Raw genomic sequence first — 27,148 nt, 5'->3', positions numbered from 1 at the left:
TTTCTCAATTGTAGAAACTTTACAAAAGAATGTTGATAATAGTAGTTAGAAATCCTTTCAAAGTTCTTTTCAATGCCTTGAATTCATCAATGCAAACATACACACACTTACCAGGGGGGAGGTTTCCAGGCAGTCAATTAGTTGCGATAATTACTATGCTGTGGTTAGGTTTAATGAGCTTTAAATTGTTAACTTTTAAATGAAATGCCTGTGTGCACTGACATACATATCAAAAAATAGATATGGTTAATTTCCACATGATGGAAATCCTTTTAAGCAATGTGACGCCCATGAAAGTGAACTGTCTAAAATATTCATAAGAATTGATTAATCATCAGCAGTTCATAAAAGCGAACGATTTGCCACAAGAGGTTCACTTATCAGTTGTGCGTTCGAGCAAGACGACATAAAGATGGCACCCAAGTTCCTGAAGAATACCTATCCTTTGGACAAGCACTACTTTCTAGTATCTCGCTTTGCTCTCCGATTGATAGGATTTTATCCCGAATCCAAATGGAACGTTTGGGTAAAGTCTTGGGCCTTCTTCAATATTTTCATACTGGGTTATGGCTGTTATGCAGAGCTTTACTTTGGCATTCATTACTTGTCGATTGATATAGTGACCGCTTTGGATGCCCTGTGTCCGGTGGCCTCGAGCATTATGTCTTTCATTAAGATTTTCTTCATTTGGTGGTATCGGGATCACTACAAACAGCTCATCGAAGATATCAGGCGGCTTACAGAAGAACAAAATTCCTCCAGAAAGGAGAAAATGAAACGGAGATACTTCACCATTGCCACTCGTCTTACCGCCTTGGTACTGTTTTTTGGATTTTGCACAAGTACGTCGTACACAATTCGCCCGATACTGACCAACACCATTTTGTATTTAAATGGAAAGCCTATCGTTTATGAGACTCCTTTTAAAATGATGTAAGTTTATATTCATACATACATACAATATTAACCAGTAAGGAGAGGCAAAAGTCGGGTGAAGCCGACTATATAGTACCCTACATCTACCCTACAATTATAAATTCGGGCAATGTATAAATATATATGTATATGAGACCTATATCTAAATCTGAACCGACTATCAAACAAATCGTTTGAAAATTGTTGTTACTACGGCCATATAAGTGTAAATCTGGCAATAAATATGTTTGGGTGCTACATCCAAATCTGAACCGATTTTGTTGAAATCTCGCACATATGTTAAGAACAGTAACAAAACAATCCGTGCCAAATTTTGTTCAGATCGGTTACAAATTGTGTTTATTACAGCCCTATAAGTGTAAATCGGGCGATACATGTATATTGGAGCTATATCCAAATCTGAACCGTTTTTGTTGAAATCTAGCAGATATGTTAAGATCAGTAGAAAAACAATCCGTGCCAAATTTTGTGCAGATCGGTTGAAAATTTTAGCCATTTAAGTGCAAATCGGGCGATACATATATATGGGAGCTATATCCAAATCTGTACCGATTTTGATGGAAATTTGATATATTAATATCAGTAACAAAACAATCCGTGCCAAATTTTGTGCAGATCGGTTGAAAATTGTAGCTAATGCGGTCATTTAAGTGCAACATCATGGCTAAATCGAATCAGAAAGTGATTTTGAGTTTATCGGTATACTTATCAATGGGTCTAGCTCTTCTCCTTCTTAGCTTTGCAAACAAATACACAAATCTATAATTCCCTGTACCACAGTGGTGGTGTAGGGTATAAAAAAGAAAACTTAGGTGGTGCTTCTTCTGTTTGGCAGTACAGAGCATAGTCATATCAGGTATTTTATAATATCCTTCATTTCTAAATATTGCAAAGGCACACAATCTTAAACCAAAGCAAAAAGTTAGACTTGCGCCTGCACAAGTGTGGTGAATTTTCGAACACAGCGTGTAAATTCCTAAAATGATCGTGTTTTCATAACCAAGCGCATGTACGAAAATTTGAGCCTCCAAACGGCAACCCGAAGTAATTTTCCAGTCCAGAAATGTGACCACCAATGGCCACTTATGTGTGGTTTTCATCGAGTCCTGCGTCAAAGTAAATGCGACTTTTTACCGGAAAACAATTTGGAAGCTGCTTTGGAGAGGTGGGCACGCAAACATTTCGGCCGTATACCATTGACATGCCAACAAGACTCGGCACCATCATATATTAAAGCACGTATAAGCCAAGAATGGCAAAAAAATCTTGTTCCGCATTTTATTTCGTCCAAACAGTGGCTGTCCAATTGGCCAGATGCCAATCCGATGGTTTTCTTTATTTGAGCCATTTGAGAATGCGCTAAAGAAAGCCATTGGTCGTTTGAATTAGCAATACTTCATGTCATCCACCCTCTGGTTTTTATATTTTCTTATTATACAGAAATGACTTCAAAAATCCTACGTCGTTTACAGATACAGCCAATTGAAATTTTTGTATTCTGAATTGTTGAAATTTCCTGCAGTGATATTCAATTTTGCTCTCTGTTGTTCCGAATTAAAAGAGGTTGATATGGTCGAATACAAATATATCTGGCATCAGATAAAGTTGGATCTAATTAGATCCAAAGGGATCTGCCATATCATTTATATATAATTACTAGCTGACCCGGGCACGCTCCGCTGCGCCTTCTTCTACTTTATATGGAACAAAAGTCTCATTGGAATGTTTATTTTCGACAATTAAAGATCTTTTAGTGAAATACCATGCAAACTTGACTAACAGTTTAACAGTATAAGTGTCTTTATCTGAATCCTATATGATATTTATTGGTCTACGAATTTAAGTTTGGATGTAAGGTGTACTCCATTCTTAAAATACTTTATTTCAGACCGATATTCTCATGATGTCTGATTTAGTTGGGGGTGAGGTGGTCCCCCAGATACTTGGCCCTGAAAAAATATCAGCATCGTGCTCTTCTCTCAAATGCCATTTATTTAAACACCATATTGCCATTGGCTTAAGAGGAGTATAAAGGATGCGGCGTCCCCCAAACACATGGCCCTAAAATAGGTTATCAAATTCGTTTTCTAATCTCAAATACCTTTCATTTGAGCCATATATGGTCGAACAATTTTTTCGATGGTCTCTAAAAAATTGCTGTTTGTGGGGTATTTTGGGAAAATAGTAGACACCCAGAAAATTGGTCCCAAAAGTGGGTATCAATTCTTGCTTTATCCCCCAATACCTTCCATTTAAGCCCCACATTGACATGGTCGGTAAATATGCCCGATTAAGGGGTGTTTTGGGGATTGGGGTGGTCCCCCAAACACTAAGCCCGGAATATATATCAGCAACGTGCTCTATTCTCATATATCATTTATTTGAACCCCATATTGCCATTGGTCTCAACATTGGATATCAAATTCGTTTTCTAATCTCATTTAAACTCCTTATTGCAAAAGTCAGCAAATATGTCCGGTTTGGGTTATTGGCCCTAAAAACTATAAATATTTCGTTCCACTCTCTTTAAGACCCAAATTGTCTTGGTGAGCAAATACGTCCTATTTGGGGGTTGTTATGGTGGTGGGACGTCCGCTAGACAGTTGGCCCCTAATGTTGATATCAGATACGTGGTCTAGTCCTAGATACCTTTAATTTGAGCCCCATATTTCCATATTCGGCAAATATGACCGGCTTGGGGGATGGGCGGCCACTCAGTGAGTTGGCCTTGAAAATATATATGGGATTCGTGTTCCACTTTAAATACTCTCTTATTTGAGCCTGATTTTGCAATAGTCAGAATATATTTACTATTTGGGTGGAGTTGTGGGGGTGGCGTGGCCCCATAGATACTTTTCCAGGATACTGATATCAAATTCGTGCTTTACTCCCAAAGACCTTTCATTTGAGCCCCATATTGCTATGGTCGTAAATTTGTCCCCTTTGGGGGATATTTTTGGTGGGAGGCGGCCCACCAAAACTTGGACCTATATTTGGATATCATACTCCTATTTTACATTCAAAAACCTTTTATTTAAGCCCCATATTCCCATGGTCAGTAAATAAGTCCTGTTTGGGGGGTGTTTTGGTGGTCGATCTTTCAATAAGATCGAATGTCCCGAGTTAAAAGAGGTTGATATGGTCAAATACAAATATATCTGACATCAGATAAAGTTGGATCTAATTAGATCCAAAGGGATCTGCCATATCATTTATATATAATTATATGTGATGCTATATTAAACTATATCTGGTAGTAGATATGATTGGATATGGAACCGGACATAATTATATCTGCTATACATAATTATATCCAAAGAGATATCCTATATTTAACTATATCTGGCCTTGGATGTAATTATATCTGGCCTTAGGTATAATTGTATCTTGGCCTATATATATGTATATCTTTCGCTAGAAATAACTGAATTTTGTTCTTTCAGTGCTTTAACGTAAAAATTCTCATATTTTATTTTAAATTGTATAATATAATCATATTAGTAATCCGTGAGTTATTTTGTAATTTTTAAAGTTTGAACAATATGTTATTATTGGTGTTAACAATTGGTAATATGTGATATATGGATATATTTATTTTCTAAATGTAACATGGTTACAGAATGTAAAATATTAAAGAAAAAATTTATTTTTAATTATATTTTCACATTCCGCCAATTTGCGGTGGTTCATTGTTTCTCGCCCAAAATGTTTATACCCTCCACCATAGGATGGGGGTATACCAATTTCGTCATTCTGTTTGTAACTACTTGAAATATTCGTCTGAGACCCCATAAAGTATATATATTCTTGATCGTCGTGACATTTTATGTCGATCTAGCCATGTCCGTCCGTCTGTCTGCCGAAAGCACGCTAACTTCCGAAGGAATAAAGCTAGCCGCTTGAAATTTTGCACAAATTCTTCTTATTAGTGTAGGTCGAAATTTTGCACGACGTGTTTTGTTATGATATCTGAAAAAGTAGGGATACCAGGATGATGACGGGTGGTGGTGGATGCCTAAAAGAAACCGATGGTGAGTTGGAGTTCGGTACACCGAAGTCCAATCACCGTAACACAAAAGGAAATGGAGCTCGATTACTATGGTTGCCACGGATGTAGGTAGGGCTCGTGTGTTTAGACAAAGTCTTACCCAATTTTAGCTATAGGAAAATACGGTGAAAAAAAAACGACAGAGGTTAAGATGCTCAAGACCACGTTTGCAAGTTTATTGTCTGAGTTGTTCAAACGGAAAAACGGTAGAACCATGTTCTATCAAAATGCATACCAATATTTTTTTTAGTACTAATGTAATGACATATGTAGTTAAGTGAGTTAAGATAATTAGTATACGTGAAGCATACGTAGCGTGATAATGATGTGGCATTGCATGTAGGGGTGGGAGTTGTGTGGCATGAACATCACCGGCCCACGTTGCAGTATTGCAAAAATTTAAAAATTTGAAAATTGTAAAAATACATATGATTTCTTGATAACTATTTCGTAAAAATTCCAATTAGTAATTCAAAAAATTTTTGGAGTAAAAGTTAATCTGGAATTCAGTTTTAACTTAAAACTAGAATATATACAACATAGCTTAATACATTTGGTTTAATTCATTTAGAAGTAATTATTGGAGATTTTCTCATTTAGTTGTTGCAGGAGCCGGACAAGACCCATCCGAATACAGTATTCATAGCTACTGGAAGATTTCCATCACTGGGCAACAATCCGGGTAAAATGAGTCGAGCATACAAGTCTGCTCCCAAAACTATGGAAAACGGCCCCGACTTATAAAATTGAGGGTCAGCTAGGGTGATGTTTTTAAAGTTTGTTGCCATTAAGGCATTTAGTGATCTGGTAGGAGTGTCCATCGATATATGGTTGTTTACCCTCATAGTGGTGTTGAATGCAGTCTGTGGAGATTGGCGTGAGGCTATGGATACTGCACAAATTGATTCATCACCAAGAGTTGTGGTACGTAGTCCTACCTCCTTAAAAAATTTTCGAGATATTTTGCTGATAGCTGTGCAAGGATCAAGAACTGCTCGTACGTGATGATTTTTATTACCGTTAATGACAAGAATAATGGCCGTTGGAAACAATAAAGTGGATTGCGGTGCTACAATTGATGCCATGGTGGCAGACTGTTGAGGAACTGACATAATATTTTGGTTTGTCGAACGATGGGTCATATTTTCTCGTTTAACAGTCTTAGTCTTCTTTGCATTTGTTTTTGGTTGATCGATGTGCAACAAAGAGTGGTGATTGCCTCCACAACGATAACATCCTTTGGTTTAGAAGCACGCATTGGAGGAATGTTTATGTGCTAAACAGTTTGGACAGTAGCTATGGGTGATAACCAGTTGCATACGTTCCTTTACATCTTTCTTCCGGAATGCTTTGCATTTGCGTAGACCGTGGTTTCCGGAGCACAGGCGACAGGAAAAGTCATCTTGATCAGAAGGATTGGGATTGAGACGCGATTTTATGGACGGCATACTGGAAAAATAATATTATTAGTTTGGAAAAAATTAAAATGTGATGTAGCTAACAGGATGGAAGTACGACTACTTTTACCAAAGGTCTAGTAATTGTACCCTTTTGCGTGACAATGTCCACAACACGAACCAAATTGTCTTTTCCGTGATAAATTTTGGAAATTCTACCTAATTTCCACTCGTTTGGTGGTAGGCAGTCATCCCTTACCACGACCATCGCGCCGACCTCAATATTTGGCTGCGGTCTTTTCCATTTTATACGTTTATGCAATTCTTTTAAGTATTCGTGTTTCCACCGAATACTGAATTGCTGAGAAAGAGCTACAACTCGTCGCCATCTGTTGAGGATTGAAAGATTAGTCTCTATCTCATTAGGTTCGGCTGGAGAAAGTAATGGACCCCCGATAAGAAAATGGCCGGGTGTGAGGGCAATCAAATCGTCTGGATTCTCGGACATTGGGGAAATTGGCCTCGAATTAAGGCAAGCTTCTATCCGAGAAAGTATAGTTGTAAATTCCTCGAAAGTAAATTTGTGAGCCCCAGCCAATTTTCGGAAATGGATCTTAAAACTTTTTACGCCGGCTTCCCATAGGCCGCCCATGTGAGGGGCCCCTGGTGGGGACAACGTCATGTCACGAGAATTTTGGAAAAAGTCTCTAGCAATTTCCTTGGAGGCTCCCACAAAAGTTTTCCCATTATCCGAAAAGAGTTTGGATGGACAGCCGCGACGGGAGACAAACCGATGGAAGGCCGCTAGGAATGCTGGAGTAGTTAACGAACTTGTCAATTCCAAATGTATGGCTCGAGTAGCAAAGCATACAAATAGACATACGTAGCCCTTAATAATGGTGCAGGACCTAGCCGCATAGTTTTTGATGTCGAAAGGTCCCGCAAAGTCGATTCCTGTATTAGTAAAGGGCCGACTAAGCGTAGTACGCTCCAGAGGAAGTGTTCCCATTAGCTGCGTCTGAAGTTTGTGTTTCGAAATTACACATATTTTACATCTGTGTATGCAGGCTTTTATTAGGATTTTGGCTTTAGGTATCCAAAATTGGAGGCGCAACATACGGAGCATCAAACTGTTTCCACCGTGAAGTGTAACGGAATGAATGAACTTCACCAATAGCACGGAGAATGTGCATTTGTACGGTACTATTATGGGGAAACGTTCGCTGTACGATAGACACTCGGAGCTCACAATACGGCTAGAAATTTTCATGAGGCCATTAACATCCAAAAAGGGGTTCAAGTTACAAAGTGTACTAGGTACTGAAATTTTATCCCTATTGGAAAGAGCTCGATACTCGCGTGGATAAATAACCGTCTGAGCTAAAATCACAAATTGGGATTGAACATTTTGTATTTCAGCATTCGTTAAAGGTCCAGAGTTGGGAATTGTTTGTCCACTCCTGGATATTCTACACCTTGCAATAAAACGATATACAAAGGCCATCACTCGAAGAGCTCTTCCGAGTGATGAGAATCGATCCAATAGATCCTCATATTTTTGGAAATAAGCAAAATGTGAATGAATGATTTTGGCTTCTAACTTTGTCCCATCGACGTCACCTGACCTTTGAATTGGCCATAAGCTGGAAGGTAGCCTTAGCCAAAATGGACCATACCACCACAGATCGTTCTGAAATAAATCTTGAGGGAAAGCCCCACGAGAAGCCAAATCAGCTGGGTTATCGCCTGATTGGACATGAGCCCAATTGTCGGCAGGCACGACTGCAGCAATTTTCGAGACGCGATTGGCGACAAACGTTTTCCATAGAAATGGAGGTTTCTTTAACCAGGCCAAAACGATCATCGAATCTGACCAGCAAAACACTTTGCAGCTGGGAATAGAGCCTGAAACAGATTCGATGGCTTGTGCCAGTAGCAATGGCCCACAGAGCTCGAGCCTCGGAATAGATATCGTTTTTAACGGGGCTACCCGAGATTTGGAGATTAAAAGATGTGTGATTATGTCGCCATTGGGAGTTGTAACCCGAAGATAGAGCGATTCAGCGTATGCCTTCTCTGAGGCATCACAGAATCCATGAAGTTGTATATCGCTCTCTGGCGTATAACACACCCAACGTGGAATCTGGATGTTCTCAATTTTTGGATAATTCTCGTAAAAAGTCTGCCAAGTGCAAAGTAGTTTAGGAGGTAAAAACTCGTCCCACCCTATTTTGGAGGCCCATATATCCCGCATAAGAAGCTTCGCGAGAACAATGAAAGGGCATAACCACCCTGCTGGGTCGAACAACTTGGATATATTCGAAAGGATGCTTCTTTTAGTAGGATTCAACTCGGATTTAATCTTTCCTGCTACAAAATAAAATTCGTCTAGTTTAGCATTCCACCGTACTCCTAACATTTTCGCCTTACTCGAATCCTCAAACTCGAGGAATTCATTGCTAAGAAGGTTTGATTTTGGAATGAATTGAAGGAAATCCTTGGACACCCATTTCCTTAAGGAGAAGCCAGCAGAGTTCAATGCGTCAATTAACTGTTTTTGGCATTCAACAGCGGAGTTTATGTCATGACTTCCACCGAGGACATCATCAACATACATGCTAGAATTCAACACCCCGCTAGCCAAAGGATATAAATCCTTAACATCGGAAGCCAACTGTTGAATAGTACGGAGGGCCAAAAATGGTGCACAATTTACACCAAACGTTACTGTCTGCAGTTCGAATTCTTGTACATCCTCCTGGGGGGATTTCCGGAACAGAATTCTTTGGAATGGTATGTGTTTTGGATTTACACAAATTTGGCGATACATTTTTTCAATGTCGCTGCTGAAAACGATTTTGTATAGCCGCCATTGCAGCAATAGAATGCAAAGGTCACGTTGCAAGGGTGGTCCTGGATGGAGGATGTCATTTAAACTTAACCCGTTGGAAGTGGGGTTGGACGCGTTGAAAACAACACGGACCTTGGTCGTAACGCTGTCAGGACGAACAACGGCATGATGGGGCAAATAATGGATTTGGACTTCTGGAGATTCGGAAATGGATGAAACTTCCTTCATGTGCCCTAGTTGGATATACTCTAACAAAACGTCATCATACTGCCTTTTAAGTTGAGGGTCTCTTGATAGTCTATTTTCATTGCGAATGTATTGTGCCAGTGCTATCTTTCTAGACTCGCCAAGTCGAATTTCGGTCGGATATTCTGGCTTAAAAGGGAGCGTTACAACAAATCTACCAGAGCTATCTCGTCTTGTTGTCCTACAGAAATTCAGCTCGCAATATCTATCAGACTCGGACATATAAGTCCCCTTGGGAATGTCCTCCATTTCCCAAAACCTTAAAATTTGCTGATCCAAGGCAGCTTCGTTCCCCATTAAGACTGTGGTTTGAAAAACAGAAATGGGCTCAGTTTGGATTGGACCCGTTAAGATCCAACCAAATCTCGTTTCTTGGGCCATAAGAGTACCACATACAGGGTTAATAACCCCTTGAAGCATTACAATCGGAAAGACGTCTGCCCCTATCAGAATGTCAACATAAGGCGATCGATAAAAATCGGGATCTGCCAGATGGATTTCTGGTAATTTCGAAAACATTTCTTTGGAAGCTGAAAACGTAGGCAAACACGAAGTAAGTTTTGGAATTACGAAAGCGGAAACATCTAAAGAAAAGTTGCAATCAACCGGGGAACTGAGTTTAAGCGAACACACCTTTCGAGACCTGGCGGAAACGGTCTCGTTGAGGCCGGAAACATGAGCAGCGGTACGTCGGGATGAAAGCTTCAACATATTGAACATACGTTCGGATATGAACGACGCCTCCGATCCTGAATCAAGTAAAGCTCTGGCCTTAAATATTTCACCATTATAAACTATATGAACAATTGCCGTTCCCAGAAGCACGGACATAGAATTCGTCGCAAAACAGGACTGAATTGGAGTCTCAGACTCGGTATTTGAAGTGGACTGTAGTTCTTGGGTTCCAGAAGGTTCAATCTCCTCCTCGCTACCATTCCGATGTAAAAGAGTATTGTGCCTCTTATTGCATTTTTGGCAATTAAAAGTGCTCTTGCAATCCTTCAAAATATGTCCTTTGGAAAAGCAATTCATGCAAAGTTTCAACTGCTTAATCGTAGCAAGCTTTTCCGAATGGCACATATTTGTAAATTTCGAGCACAAACGGATTGTGTGACTCTCATTCGGACACAACTTACAAGAGGGGATAAGCACGCCATTTCGGTACGAATTAAATTTCTTAGGAGTCGAACTCTTTGCGTTGGGATTTGGAACGTTTCCACTTTTTGACCCAGGATCAGGTCTCAAGGAAGATGAAGTCTGGAAGTCCTTGACGGTCTCCAAAGTCTGATACCGACATGTCAAAAAAGAGTCGAGCTCCACCCAAGAAGGAGAGTCTGTTTTATTCTTCACTGACTGTTCCCACAATGATAAGGTGGTTTCCGGTAAGCGTGAAGAGCAAATATATACGAATATTGGGTCCCAGCTAGATATTTCGATCTGGTATAGCCTCAAAGAAGATATTATTCCGTTGATCGTGGTCTGAATCTCTTTAATGGATTCACAAGACTCATTGGAAATTTTACGCAAATTGAAAAGGGACCTCAATTGGCTATTCAAAAGCAGCCTTTTATTCTCGAACCGAACTGACAGTGCATCCCACGCTACTTGAAAGCCCTCATTCGTAAGGGGAGCCTTCCGAACAATATCCCTGGCCTCCCCCCTGGTTTTCGAATTCAAATGAAATAGCCTCTCTACTGGAGTCAGCCTTGTATTTTGAATATACAAAGCGGTAAAGAGGTCCCGGAAAGTCGGCCAGGAGAGGTAATCTCCAGCAAATACCTCTGTGTCACAAGGCGGTAAAGTAATCTGTGGAATCGGATGAGAATCACTCCTAGTTGGCGGACAAATATTGGACTGAATGGATGATTTCCTCTTCCTTTCTACTATTTCACCAATCTTGGACACACATTCGACATACGTCCTATACGTCGAATGGTACCTAGCCTTTAATGTTTCTATATCAGCCTTATTATCTCCTCCGATCAACTCCGTTAAGCTGGCTTCGTATGTGGGTTTGGTTCTTTGCCAAATCTCCCTAAGTTCATCTGTATGTACTTCAAGAGAATGTATGGAGGACTGAAGCAAAGGTTCGTTTTCGAGCTCAGCGTTAAACTCCATTAAGGCATCAGACATTCTAATAAAATTTGAAAGGGCCATATCTCCTTTTGAACCAAACCTCTTCTATAATCGAAAACCCGAATGCAACCGAAATAAGAAATGAAATTAAACACGATTAAAAAAAATGCAATGAAATTTGCCTTATTTCCACATAAAATTTCACCAGGTTTGCCGACAAAAATCTGCACTGTGAACTCTACCAAGATAAAAATTGTGAACGGAATATTGGAGTCTGATATCTATTGTTTCCAAATAGCAAACCATCAAATCCCTTTCGATTTTTCAAAACAATATTTCTCAAAAATCGTCACTTGCTGGACGCTGGATAAAACGCACAAAGTAATCTTCAAGTCTTATGTTTTCATATATTGCAGCGATTAGAATAAAAACCATTTAAGCACTAAACACCAAAAGCAAGCTGTGGCGAGGATGGCACCTTTATACAACGAAACAACTTATCTCCTTTTCGCACTCACTGGCTATGCGTTGAGTTTGACAAATATTTTGAGTTCAACATACAGAAATATTCTTGGTGTAGAAATTGGACTTTTGATCTGACGAAATTCGAGTCTATCATATAACTCAATTCATGCAATTTTTGCCGGAACTGTACAGTGGAACTGTACCTTGGCTTTATATGGATAAAGTGCCTTGTGGCAGGCTGGGCACTTCACGTCACACACTTTTTTCAATAACTTTAAACAAGTGGTTTCGGTTGTTTCATTTATGGATTTTAAAATCTTTTTTGTTTTTCTATTAAGTGAGATGGACAAGTAGTCTGGCTGGCGTATTTCTTTATATTCTATGTTCCAATATAAACTACCCAGATGTGTTTGCGTCACGAATGGAGGTACCAAAAACTGGTTTTGTTTTGTGGTTCTCCACCTGATTCGGAGAGACAAAACAAATCATCGACTGATATGTCTGTTTGGATATAGAATGCGACAAAACCACAAAAAACACAAAAAACCGTGATAGCAGATGTACAGTTCCTAATCTCCAATATAAGAGAGCGAAAGATCTATTGCCCGGTGAGTGGCTACTGAATACGATATACGTGGTGCGATATAAAATTTAAAGGGACATTGGGAATCAATCAATCGATCACGGAATACAAATGGAGTGTTAAGTGATAAGTGCCATGAAAATAAGGAAATAAATGCAAATCACTCAAACAAAATAAACAGTAGAAATAAACAGCCTCCCAGATAAAAGATATAATATGATTTTCTTTAAGCCTCTGAGACATCCAAGTGGAAATCACGGTACAATTGGAAGAATTGAAAAACTCGAAATTAATAATTGTTATTTTTCTTTTCTCGAAAATAATCTCCCGGTGGGAAGGGTATAATGAAACTATACCGAATGAATGAGAAAAGAAAAAAAAAAAAAACAATCCTCAAAGTAAAGGTAAACTCAGAAATATATTTATTGCCAAAACGGGGAAATAATATAGTGATGATTCAATCTGAAATCCGATTGGCATTAATTGTTCTGAGTTTCCGAAAATAGGGAATTGTGCGTAATAGTTATTGTGCGAAATACCAATGCTATCTGAGTTATGTGAAGCTTTGAAAACTTTGTGGCCGCAGTAATGTAAGACAAAGATTGTGTGACATTTGACTTGAGGCCACCAATCTTACCTGTTTTTAGTTTTCTTGTGCTCCAACCAAAGCAATCCAAACTCGGGAATAGGCGTCCTTTAGGTTAACCACTATCCGGTTCGAAGGACCATGAAAAAGTTGGGATACCAGGATGATGACGGGTGGTGGTGGATGCCTAAAAGAAACCGATGGTGAGTTGGAGTTCGGTACACCGAAGTCCAATCACCGTAACACAAAAGGAAATGGAGCTCGATTACTATGGTTGCCACGGATGTAGGTAGGGCTCGTGTGTTTAGACAAAGTCTTACCCAATTTTAGCTATAGGAAAATACGGTGAAGAAAAAACGACAGAGGTTAAGATGCTCAAGACCACGTTTGCAAGTTTATTGTCTGAGTTGTTCAAACGGAAAAACGGTAGAACCATGTTCTATCAAAATGTCTACCAATATTTTTTTTAGTACTAATGTAATGACATATGTAGTTAAGTGAGTTAAGATAATTAGTATACGTCAAGCATACGTAGCGTGATAATGTTGTGGCATTGCATGCAGGGGTGGGAGTTGTGTGGCATGAACAATATCCAACAACTGTGCTAAGTATGGTTGAAATCGGTCCATTACCTGATATAGCTGCCATATAAACCGATCTTGGGTCTTGATTTCTTGAGCCTCTAGAGTGCGCAATTCTCATCCGATTTGAATGAATTTTTGCACGTCGTGTATTGTTATGATATCCTACAACTGTGCCTTGTATGGTTCAAATTGGTTCATAACCTGATATAGCTGTCATATAAACAGATCTGCGGACTTGACTTCTTGAGCTTCTAGAGGGAGCCTCTAGAGGTCGCAATTATTATCCGATTTGCCTGAAATTTTGTATGACGGATTCTCCCATGACCATCAACATACGTGTTTATTATGGTCTGAATCGGTCTATAGCCCGATACATCTCCCATATTAATCGATCTCTCTATTTAACTTCTTGAGCCCCCAAAGGGCGCAATTCTTATTCGAATTGGCTGACATTTTACACAGCTCGCCAACATATAATTTAATTGTGGTCCAAACCGGACCCTATCTTGATATCGCTCTAATAGCAGAGCAAATCTTTTCTTATATCCTTTTTTACCTAAGAAGAGATGCCGGGAAAAGAACTCGACAAATGCGATCCATGGTGGATCCATAAGATTCGGCAAGCACGCTTTTACTTGTTCTTTCTTGGATTCTTTTTGCTGAAAATTCATTATGAGATTCAATAGGAACATCAGATGTTGCCGATAAAGAACCCAGCATCTGACGTTTCATTCACTGTTTAAAATTTTATCGAAATCTGAAAAAAATGCCCCTTTTATGGACTCAATACTCTATTTTGGGGGATCGGTCTAAATGGCAGATATATCCAAATATGGTCCAGCCTGGACCACATTCGACTAAGGAATATAGAGGCCTACAAAAACTCATTGTTTCAACTTTCATCAATATCGGATGAAATATGCTCCTTCTATTGGCTTAATACTCTATTTTGTGAGATCGGCCTATATGGCAGCTATATCCAAATATGGTCTGATCTGGACTTCATTCGAAAAAGCAGTGTAGAGATCTACAAAAATGCATTGTTTCAAATTTCATCAAAATCGGATGAAAAATGCTCCTTTTATGGGCTTAATACTCCTTTTCGGGAATTCGGTCTATATGGTAGCTAAAGGGTGATTTTTTTGAGGTTAGGATTTTCATGCATTAGTATTTGACAGATCACGTGGGATTTCAGACATGGTGTCAAAGAGAAAGATGCTCAGTATGCTTTGACATTTCATCATGAATAGACTTACTAACGAGCAACGCTTGCAAATCATTGAATTTTATTACCAAAATCAGTGTTCGGTTCGAAATGTGTTCAAATTTTGACAAATTTTGTTCAGCGATGAGGCTCATTTCTGGTTGAATGGCTACGTAAATAAGCAAAATTGCCGCATTTGGAGTGAAGAGCAACCAAAAGCCGTTCAAGAACTGCCCATGCATCCCGAAAAATGCACTGTTTGGTGTGGTTTGTACGCTGGTGGAATCATTGGACCGTATTTTTTCAAAGATGCTGTTGGACGCAACGTTACGGTGAATGAACACATTTCGAACCGAACACTGATTTTGGTAATAAAATTCAATGATTTGCAAGCGTTGCTCGTTAGTAAGTCTATTCATGATGAAATGTCAAAGCATACTGAGCATCTTTCTCTTTGACACCATGTCTGAAATCCCACGTGATCTGTCAAATACTAATGCATGAAAATCCTAACCTCAAAAAAATCACCCTTTATATCGAAATATGGTCCGATCTGAATCACATGCAACAAAAATGTGTAGGGGTCTGCCAAAACTAACTGTTGCAAATTTCATCGATACAGGAAAAAAATCCTCCTTTTATGGGCTCAATACTCTACACATGAACGATATATGAGTGTGAGTGCAACACAAAGAGTGACTACTTTTCAAGAGAAGCAAAAAAAAAAAAAATAAATATGGAGTACCGACAGTAGCAAAAGACGATGCTGTTTGTTCTAAAAACAGACCATTTGTATTATTTCTTTACCTCTAGCCGTGCACATTATAAACAACTGATTGGCTGAGTTGGTAGCGCATCTGACTAGCAAACGAGAAGACCCATGTTCAAACCCAACTGGCGGCAGAAAGTAAAGGTAACACTTATATAAAAATAAAAAATCTGAGTTTTATTAAAAACAACAACATTGAGATTTAAACAATCAAAAAAAAAGAAATAAAAACAAGTAAAAGCGTGCTAAGTTCGGCCGGGCCGAATCTTATATACCCTCCACCATGGATCGCATTTGACGAATTCTTTTCACGGCATCTCTTTTTAGGCAAAAAAGCATATAAGAAAAGATTTGCTCTGCTATCAGAGCGATATCAAGATATGGTCCGGTTTGGACCACAATTAAATTATATGTTGGAGACCTGTGTAAAATGTCAGTCAATTCGAATAAGAATGGGCCCTTTGGGGGCTCAAGAAGTAAAATAGAGAGATCGATTTATATGGGAGCTGTATCGGGCTATAGACCGATTCAGACCATAATAAACACGTATGTTGATGGTCATGAGAGAATCCGTCGTACAATATTTCAGGCAAATCGTATAATAATTGCGACCTCTACAAGCTCAAGAACTCAAGATCCCAGATCGGTTTATATGACAGCTATATCAGGTTATGAAGCGATTTAAACCATACTTGGCACAGATGTTGGATATTATGACAAAACACGTCGTGCGAAATTTCATTCAAATCGTATAAGAATTACGCACTCTAGAGGCTCAAGAAGTCAAGACCTAAGATCGGTTTATATGACAGCTATATCAGTTTATCAACCGATTTGAACCATACTTGGCACAGTTGTTGGATATCATAACAAAGCACGTCGTGCAAAATTTCATTCAAATCGGATAAGAATTGCGCACGCTAGAGGCTCAAGAAGTCAAGACCCAAGATCGGTTTATATGGCAGCTATATCAGGTTAAGAACCGATTTAAACCATTCTTGGCACAGATGTTGGATATTATGACAAAACACGTCGTGCGAAATTTCATTCAAATCGTATAAGAATTACGCACTCTAGAGGCTCAAGAAGTCAAGACCTAAGATCGGTTTATATGTCAGCTATATCAGGTTATCAACCGATTTGAACCATACTAGGCACAGTTGTTGGATATCATAACAAAACACGTCGTGCCAAAATTCATTCAAATCGGATAAGAATTGCGCCCTCCAGAGGCTCAAGAAGTCAAGACCCAAGATCGGTTTATATGGCAGCTATATCAGGTTATGAACCGATTTGAACCATTCTTGGCACAGATATTGGATATCATAACAAAACACGTCGTGCGAAATTTCATTCCAATCGGATAAGAATTGCGCACTCTAGAGGCTCAAGAAGTCAAGACCCAAGATCGGTTTATATGGCAGCTATTTCAGGTTATGAACCGATTTGAACCATTCTTGGCACAGATGTTGGATATCATAACAAAACACGTCGTGCGAAATTTCATTCCAATCGGATAAGAATTGCGCACTCTAGAGGCTCAAGAAGTCAAGACCCAAGATCGGATTATATGGCAGCTATATCAGGTTATGAACCGATTTGAACCATACTTGGCACAGTTGTTGGATGTCATAACAAAACACGTCGTGCAAAATTTCATCCCAATCGGATAAGAATTGCGCACTTTAGAGGCTCAAGAAGTCAAGACCCAAGATCGGTTTATATGACAGCTATATCAAAACATGGACCGATATGGCCCATTTACAATACCAACTGACCTACACTAATAAGAAGTATTTGTGCAAAATTTCAAGCGGCTAGCTTTACTCCTTCGGAAGTTAGCGTGCTTTCGACAGACAGACGGACGGACGGACGGACGGACAGACGGACGGACATGGCTAGATCGACATAAAATGTCACGACGATCAAGAATATATATACTTTATGGGGTCTCAGACGAATATTTCGAGTAGTTACAAACAGAATGACGAAATTAGTATACCCCCCATCTTATGGTGGAGGGTATAAAAACAAAAGTTTTTTAATTTAAGTTCCGTATAACCATGCACAGTGGGCCAAATGGCAAAAAAATTGGAAATAAGTCTACAACTTTTTATCTGTTGATTTTAGCCATACAAAATGTTCTAGACATTTGTAGAGGAGGACATAGGCTTTCAGAAAAGTGCTGTTGTTGGTCCATATCTTTAATACAGGGTGAGCTACAGGGTGTCAAAGTTGACCACTTTTGACTTCTCCAAGCTTCTGGGGGCCATAACTTTTGATCTACTCAACCGATTTACATGATTTAGGACTCTAGAGAAAGAGCTTGACAAGATCTAAAAAACTTATGCATAAAGTACCATGCCATCGTGTACTGTTAAGGAGTTATGAATTGTTTAATTTTAAAATATGAAAATTTGGCCTTGGTTTTTTTCAGTGTTTTTTTAATAACTCCGTCAATTTTAAAGCTATAAACTTCATACTTCACACAAATTATGCCAGCATATGTGTGCATAAAATACAAAAGGAATCACGTGAATATCTTTGGCGGTTTAAAAATGGCATCGTTTTCAATATGAAAAATATTTTTTTTGTCAAAAAATTGCAAAATTTTTCAAAAAAGATACTCCCATTTCCTTTAAGTTTTCGCAAACTTTGGCCGTCAAAGCATTATCATTTCTTTCCATTTTCACAAAGTCGAGGTATTAAGAAAAGTTTTAAGTGCTAATTTGGCTAATTTCGATATCAAACAACACCGTTATCTTAAGACCAAAATGGCCAATTTTTTTACTAAACTTCAAAAGTTTCTCACTGGAAAAAAAGTTCCACGGGGATTTTTTCGCTTTTTTTGAACTTAAATGAAAGCTTAAAATGTTCCCAACATTTTAAGGTATGTCTCGCCATATCCTAGCCATAAATGAGATCGTAGCGATCAAAATACTGAAAAAAGTCAATTTTCAAGTAGTGCTATATTCATAGCTAAAAAACAAGTATTACGTCACATTTTATTGCAAAGATGTTAAATAAACTTTTATTTGGTAACACTTCTTCTACAAAACACAAAAAGAATCATGGAAATATCTCTATTCTATTCCATTTTATGGAACCGGCAATAAAAAAGTCAATTTTTCAAAAAAGTCGAATTTCCCAAATTTTGTTTTTGTTGTCCTAATTGCACATGACACACTATAGCCATATTTACGCAACATACCTTATCGTAAAGGAAATTTTCATACCTTTCCAACGATGTATAAAACATTTCTCAACTCGGATTCTATCTACTCTAAAATTCATTTACACTTCATTAAACTCTATATAAAAATGTCTATTTGTGAAATGGAACCTTATATGGGGCCTACACTAAAACATTGATAGATTTGCCCAGGGTTTACAATACAAATGTGTTAGAATAAAAAAAGGTCTCCTGCCAAAGTTTAAAAAAATTGGAATAAAAATATGTGTTTTAGAGCGAAAACACTTCGCATCGGCGTGCGTTTGTATAGTACCTACATCTATTTTTAATGTAAGCTGATGATTTTTGAATAAAAAGTAACCTAGAAATATACCTGCATATATATATATATTTGTGTTAAGATTTGATGCAGACAAATGTTACCTGTTTCGCTATGTCGAATTCCCAGGAAATCCACCGTATCAATGAATGTGAAAAAACCTACCCATAAAAAATTCATTGTCATTTTTTTTAACCAAATTCGAGTCCAGGTAAATAATTATAGAAGAGTAAGTAAAAAGAGGCACTTTGGACCCCTTTTTACGATTGCGTCTGATACCTGAAATGGGTCATTAATTGTGAATATATTGCATAAATATTTGAACAAAATCCAAATTTTCTTCATTATATTTTGTAGAGGCGTAAAGGACATTTATAAGTTATGGAAGTCATACTGAAGTATTCCACTCTTTCGAAAATTGTATGGGACATCAAAAATGATTCCAAATCATACACGGAGTCATTTAAGGAACTTGTTTACACTTTGGACCACATATATGGAATAAGGCTAAATAAAGACGCTTTAGACAAACTTGAAAAATTCTACAAATCATTTGAGAGAAGGTTGCCAGAATGTTCATTCGCAAAAATCAAGTTTTTCAAAATGTATGAGAAGTGGCTGAAATCGGATCTACTTATTGAAATTAAACCGCTGATTCCCGGCCGGCCTAGCAAAGCATACGACGAAGTTACGGAGAAAACCAAAAAGAAAAAACAAGAGGAACTATTGGCGGCACATCCGCCAAATTTAATAAAAGATACGTTCAAAACAGCATTGTTAAAAACACAACCAAAAAATGTTGGACGAATTGTCGATGTTTTACCATTAGCATCTCCGAAAAGGGTAAAGAGAATGGTAGAAAGTATTCCAACTCCAAAATCGACTACAGAATTCACGGAGGAAGATGCACTGGCCCTGATTTTGAACCTAGGCCTCTCAAGAAACAAATACTCAACAATGAGGAAGGCTCTTCGTGAAAAAGGATGGGGTTGTTTACCCTCAAAACATAAATTGTACAACACCAGGACGAAAATGGTGCCATCAAATATATACGTGGACGAATTAAAAGCAAGAGTGAAACTTGCTGATCTTGTTGAAAATACAGCTGTTAGAATTATTTCTAATTTTACTGAAGAACAGTTGAACACATGTAATAATTCCGAAGTGGTTTTGATCAGCAAATGGGGTTGTGATGGATCATCTGGATTTTCCGAATATAAGCAACAAACAGAAATAGATACCAACTTCGCATCAATTTTCATGGCATCATTAGTACCATTGAGAATGAGATTGTACAAGGACCAATCTTCATCATCGAAAGAAAATGCATTTCAAGATATATGGATAAATAGAACACCTGGGTCAAAATATTTATGTCGCCCAATTCGGTTTGAGTATACAAAGGAAGACCGGAACACAACACGATCTTTGGTGAACGAAATAAAGGAAGAAATTGCTGCATTACCCATGATTGTTATAAACCAATTGGGAAGAAATATAAAAGTTTCGTTTCAACTACAACTCACTATGATCGATGGAAAGGTGGCAAACGCATTAACTGGCGTTATGTCCAATTGGAGATGCAATATTTGTGGCAAGAAGAATGGGCAATTCGAGGACAAGTCTGATGAAAATTTAGTAAACGAAAATGCGCTCAATTTCGGTATTTCGCCCCTGCACTGTAGAATTCGATTCATGGAGTATTGTTTGCATTTATCGTATGACCTTAAATATCGGACTAGCCCTGGAAACCGCGATGTCTCTGCTAGAAACAACCAAGATCTTCACAAAATGAGGCAGGAAGAGAAGAATCGAATCCAGTTGGAGTTTAAACAAAAGGGACTTATAATAGATAAACCTCTTTACGGATACGGAAGCACAAATGATGGCAACTCGGCAAGGCGGTTTTTTGAGGACCCCGTATCGACATCTAAAATAACCGGTCTTGATGAACACTTGCTAAGACGATTCAAAGTGATTTTGGCTGTAATCAATAGCAAAAAGATGATAAATTCAACCAAATTTGAAGCTTAAAGTAATGACACAAAAAACATTTTATCTGATTTATATTCGTGGAAAGCTTTAACACCGACAGTACATAAAGTCTTACATCATGGCAAGGAAATTGTGGAATACAACATACTTCCGTTAGGAGAACTTACAGAAGAAGCTCAGGAATCCCGTAATAGAGATGTTAAACAGTTCCGGCTTTTCAATACCCGAAAGAGCACCAAATTTAACCAAAATTATGATTTACTTCAATATTTATTGTTATCGTCTGATCCGGTACTATACAGCATCAGAACTAAATGGCTACCAAAAATATGTGACGATATAGATAAGGACGATCCCGATGCCATTCAAATTAAAGAGCTTTTAAATTTTGATACCTTAGATTATTTGGTAGAGAATAAAATCAAATAATACAAAACTAAAATGCTTTTTTATTTTGGGAGTAGCTAATATACATATAAACGCACGCCGATGCGAAGTGTTTTCGCTCTAAAACACATATTTTTATTCCAATTTTTTTAAACTTTGGCAGGAGACCTTTTTTTATTCTAACACATTTGTATTGTAAACCCTGGGCAAATCTATCAATGTTTTAGTGTAGGCCCCATATAAGGTTCCATTTCACAAATAGACATTTTTATATAGAGTTTAATGAAGTGTAAATGAATTTTAGAGTAGATAGAATCCGAGTTGAGAAATGTTTTATACATCGTTGGAAAGGTATGAAAATTTCCTTTACGATAAGGTATGTTGCGTAAATATGGCTATAGTGTGTCATGTGCAATTAGGACAACAAAAACAAAATTTGGGAAATTCGACTTTTTTGAAAAATTGACTTTTTTATTGCCGGTTCCATAAAATGGAATAGAATAGAGATATTTCCATGATTCTTTTTGTGTTTTGTAGAAGAAGTGTTACCAAATAAAAGTTTATTTAACATCTTTGCAATAAAATGTGACGTAATACTTGTTTTTTAGCAATGAATATAGCACTACTTGAAAATTGACTTTTTTCAGTATTTTGATCGCTACGATCTCATTTATGGCTAGGATATGGCGAGACATACCTTAAAATGTTGGGAACATTTTAAGCTTTCATTTAAGTTCAAAAAAAGCGAAAAAATCCCCGTGGAACTTTTTTTCCAGTGAGAAACTTTTGAAGTTTAGTAAAAAAATTGGCCATTTTGGTCTTAAGATAACGGTGTTGTTTGATATCGAAATTAGCCAAATTAGCACTTAAAACTTTTCTTAATACCTCGACTTTGTGAAAATGGAAAGAAATGATAATGCTTTGACGGCCAAAGTTTGCGAAAACTTAAAGGAAATGGGAGTATCTTTTTTGAAAAATTTTGCAATTTTTTGACAAAAAAAATATTTTTCATATTGAAAACGATGCCATTTTTAAACCGCCAAAGATATTCACGTGATTCCTTTTGTATTTTATGCACACATATGCTGGCATAATTTGTGTGAAGTATGAAGTTTATAGCTTTAAAATTGACGGAGTTATTTAAAAAACACTGAAAAAAACCAAGGCCAAATTTTCATATTTTAAAATTAAACAATTCATAACTCCTTAACAGTACACGATGGCATGGTACTTTATGCATAAGTTTTTTAGATCTTGTCAAGCTCTTTCTCTAGAGTCCTAAATCATGTAAATCGGTTGAGTAGATCAAAAGTTATGGCCCCCAGAAGCTTGGAGAAGTCAAAAGTGGTCAACTTTGACACCCTGTAGCTCACCCTGTATTAAAGATATGGACCAACAACAGCACTTTTCTGAAAGCCTATGTCCTCCTCTACAAATGTCTAGAACATTTTGTATGGCTAAAATCAACAGATAAAAAGTTGTAGACTTATTTCCAATTTTTTTGCCATTTGGCCCACTGTGCCATGGTTTGCATCTGGCTAGAAGAACGCATAACCGGAGATTGGAACGCATAACCGCACTACAAAGCCGTTTTCGGTTCCCCTTTACGTTCAAAGGTATTTCAAGCCATATCTGAGTTTAGAATCCCTGCAAAATTAATAAGACTCTGCAGGATGACACTTGTTGATACGTGTTCCTCAGTATGAATAGGAAAGAATCACTCGGAACCATTTAATACCAATCGAGGTTTCAGACAAGGAGACAGACATAGGGTGTGCGATCTTCTTAATATTCTGCTGAAGAAGATTATACGAGATACAGATAGATATGGCACACTAATCATAAGCGAACACATGCGACGACATTGACACCGGAAGGTCGGTCACCGGAAGTTGTAACTGCAGCCTTTGAAAGTATCGAAAGAAGTCAGTGAAAATAGGTCTGGCAGTAAATGGAGATAAGACGAAATGGGAGGTTTCAATTCCCCAAACGCCTTGTTCAACCGAGCAAATAAAGAAATTGGAGAAAGTTGGGAACCACAACTTTGAGATAGTCAGCAACTTTATCTACCTCGGCATCGCCGTAACCGAAACGAATGACACCAGTTTTGAGATAAAGCGAAAAATAATACTGGCCACCTCTCGACAGACGAAGATTACACTGTACATGACACTGATACTACCCGTTTTGTTATATGATTCTGAGGCATGGGTACTTGTGAAAGCAAGTAAAAAATATCGGCTAGTTCGGGTTAATGGAGAATATAGGCGTCGTATAAACCACGAACTGTATGACGACGATAGCATAGTTATACGCATCAAAATACAACGGCTGCGTTGACTAGGTCAGAATGGGCTGAAGAAGCTCCAGCAAATATGTATTTTGAAGGCAAACAAACCGGGAAGGCCAAAAGCCCGATGGAGAGATCAAGTATTGGGAGACACCTCGAAACTTGGTGTCAGAGTCTTTAGAATGAGCGCAGAAGTTCGAGGCGCTTGGAACGCTATCCTACGTTCGGCTAGTGGAACAAATGTTCTGCCATAGCCACTAAAGTAAAGGTAAGATTTAAGATCCATTAAGATATTATTATATATAATTACAATAGATCTATCTATATCTGGGACAAATTCGAGATCCAATGGTAGCATATTGTATGAGATTGTTTCCAATAAGATCTAATTTAATCAAATTAGATGCAATTATTTAAAACCATTTAACAAATCCAATTATATCTGAGGCCAGATATAATTGGATCTAACCATACCCGGGTATATCATTTTTGACGTCTATTGCAACTTCTCTAGCTTTTGAGTGACAATCGGCTCGTATTATATTGTTACCAGTAACTTAAAAAGACATCATTGCAAATATTGATTTGGAGTCAATTGTCCCAGAGTTCGTCATTTATGTGACCAAAATTTTGATTGAACAATATGTATTTCTCATACTTTTTGCATTGTCATTACCAAAGTTGTAGGAAAGAAAATTACATGAATTGGAGATTCCGAGCAAATATAGAAATTTTTTAAGTGTAAGTACGGGAATAATTTGGCAACGAAATTTCTACATGTCCATGGGAATGTTATGAATTTTTTCAGTATTCTCCCAAAAAAGTTGGGTTAGTTGATTAAAATCTTCAAAATGAATTGAAGTCACAGTTGCTTTTTAAAATTTTTATTTAAATATTCACTCTACCTTTTTTCCAGGTTTCCGGAACCCTTACTATCGATGCCTATTTATCCCTTGACGTACCTTTTGGTCCATTGGCATGGATATATAACCGTAGTTTCATTCGTCGGAGGTGATGGTTTCTTTTTGGGATTTTGTTTCTATATATCTACGCTCCTGAAGGCTTTGCAACAGGATTTGGTTGAAATCTTAGAAGACATTGAAGGTATAGTCACTGATAAATGAAAGATTAGTTTTATTTCTTTTTGAGAACACCAATGATTTGAGGTATCCCTTTCTCGCATAGAGCATATGATAATGATATGATATAATTTCAAATTTGAGAAATAAAAAGTTGTTACTGTATAAAGGTAAAAACTTTATATTTTCAGTAAAGTCGCGGAACCAAAACAACATATCTGAGTCCGAAATATGTTGTGCTCTTTCAAGTATTATTGAACGCCACAACGAAATAGCTTCATTAGTGGAGAGGCTATCATCAATAATGGTGGAAATAACTCTCTGCCATTTCATTACTTCGAGTTTGATCATTGGCACAAGTGTTGTAGATTTCCTTCTAGTAAGTTTTTTATAAGAATTGACAACAATATGCAATAGAACAATGTCATTAACAATTTGAATTTTTCAGTTTGCTGGTGGCATAGGCTCAATTGTGTACGTAGTTTACACATGCGCAGTATTAACGGAAATATTTCTGTATTGCTTAGGAGGGACTGCAGTAATGGAAAGTGTAAGCGAAACAAAAACTATGTAAATATTACCCATATCTGGTCATTTTTAAATCCATCATCTAAGGATTATTTCGTTTGTAATACATCGCAATATTTATTGCCTATTCTTATTGATCGTCGTACGAATCTAAGACGATCTATCTAATTCCATCCGTCTGTTATTATCCGACATCCAAATTTGTGTAAAAGAAGCAAGAGGATAATACACAACAAAATTGAATTTAGATAGGTAAAATGATGATAATATGATTTGAATCAAAAGCGAGAATCACTACCAATAACTTCAGCACCATCTATTGGGTGATATCGATAAAGAAAGAGAGAGAACAGAGTTGACAAAACGTCCTTCGATTTATATGTTTAAGCCTCCCTTCCTGGGACGGGCTTCAGCAATAGGTAATCATGTGGTTATTCTAGTGGCTATCGTTGAAAAACTCTAAGATAGTTTTCTATAGGCCACCGTAGCTCTTAGCGTTAACATATCCGCCTACGACGTTGAGCGTCTGAGTCCGAATCCTAAAAAAAAAAATCCGAAAAAAATTTTCAGCAATGGTTATCCATCCTAATGCTGGCGACATTTGTGAGGTACCATGTCATGTTAAAAATTTCCCTATAGGACGTGTCGCACTGCGGCACGCTGTTCGGACTTGGGCATAAAAATGAGCTCCTTTCTCATTGAGCTTTAAACTTGAATCGGACAGCACTCATTGAAATGTGAACAGTTTGGTTCCTTCCTTAATGGAATGTAAAAGGGTAAATGTGCATTTTCAGTTTACACAGAATAAAGAATTTTGAAAGAATCTATAAAACAAAAAAAAAAATATTGGAGAAACTTTCATAAAGAAAAATAACGGGAGGGAAACTTATGGTAAAAGTTGACAGGAAGAATCCATAGATACATTAGTGATTGTAAAGAAACGTATAAAAGAAGGCGCAGCGGAATGGGTCGAGTTTAACTGGCACGTGTTAATATAAGCTAAAGTCTATAGAGGACACGTGGAAAAGAATTATATTGTTTTTATTTAATTGTATTTTAATTGGAATTAATGTATTTTAATATAACTTTTTTTATTATTACAGAGCCAGGAATTGGCCGAAAAGGCATATACCAGCAACTGGTATAATCATAGTATAAAAATACAAAAAATTGTACTTCTTATTATTGTACGTTCCCAGCGTACAATAACGGTAAAGGTTCCATTTTTCGCACCCTCGTTACCAGCATTGACAGCCGTAAGAGAACGTAGCGTAACATTTTTCCAACTATCTTCATTATTTTACTATTTTACAGATATTGAGATTTACCGGATCTGTAGTTGCTTTGGCCACATCTGTTATTTAAATAAGTGGTGATAAAATATTTTTGGCTTATTGCAACATTAATCTTTGGAGTTTTTTTTTCTATTTTTTTAATTCCGCGGAAAAACTAAAACGTATTGTAGAAATTGTAATGATTGAAATTTGTCATTATTTATTTTAAATACTGGTGACTTTATATCGGATATCAAGTTAACGTCTAAGGCTTCAATAGGTTTTTACTTATACAAAACGCAATAAAAAACTGTATTCAAAAGGAAACAGAAAACATT

At 37.5% G+C, this 27,148-nt stretch overlaps 1 protein-coding gene and 1 long non-coding RNA gene across 2 annotated transcripts; one reads left to right on the top strand and one right to left on the bottom strand.

The window, feature by feature from the left end:
* Nucleotides 1–412: 412 nt before the first annotated feature.
* On the top strand, nucleotides 413–27,148 carry LOC106094383 (odorant receptor 24a). Its single transcript, XM_059366013.1, has 6 exons — nucleotides 413–933; nucleotides 24,846–25,038; nucleotides 25,205–25,387; nucleotides 25,457–25,558; nucleotides 26,640–26,792; nucleotides 26,851–27,148. Exons 1-6 carry the CDS (start codon nucleotides 413–415, stop codon nucleotides 26,899–26,901), a joined length of 1,203 nt encoding a protein of 400 aa, XP_059221996.1. The 3' UTR covers nucleotides 26,902–27,148.
* On the bottom strand, nucleotides 5,131–13,285 carry LOC131996379 (uncharacterized). The gene is made up of 2 exons (XR_009397828.1): nucleotides 13,240–13,285; nucleotides 5,131–6,433 (listed from the first exon to the last, which is right to left on the bottom strand). It is a non-coding gene; the product is annotated as an uncharacterized LOC131996379 (long non-coding RNA).

This window comes from Stomoxys calcitrans, chromosome 3 (assembly GCF_963082655.1).
Source record: "Stomoxys calcitrans chromosome 3, idStoCalc2.1, whole genome shotgun sequence".
Taxonomy (NCBI): Eukaryota; Metazoa; Arthropoda; class Insecta; order Diptera; family Muscidae; genus Stomoxys; species Stomoxys calcitrans.
This window is presented reverse-complemented; position numbering and strand designations above follow the sequence as displayed.

Coding starts and splice junctions, on each gene's coding strand:
- LOC106094383 (XM_059366013.1), top strand. CDS start 413: ATGGCACCCAAGTTCCTGAAGAATACCTATCCTTTGGACAAGCACTAC. Junction 934..24,845: donor GAGACTCCTTTTAAAATGAT/GTAAGTTTATAT, acceptor CCTTTTTTCCAG/GTTTCCGGAACCCTTACTAT. Junction 25,039..25,204: donor TAGAAGACATTGAAGGTATA/GTCACTGATAAA, acceptor TTTTCAGTAAAG/TCGCGGAACCAAAACAACAT.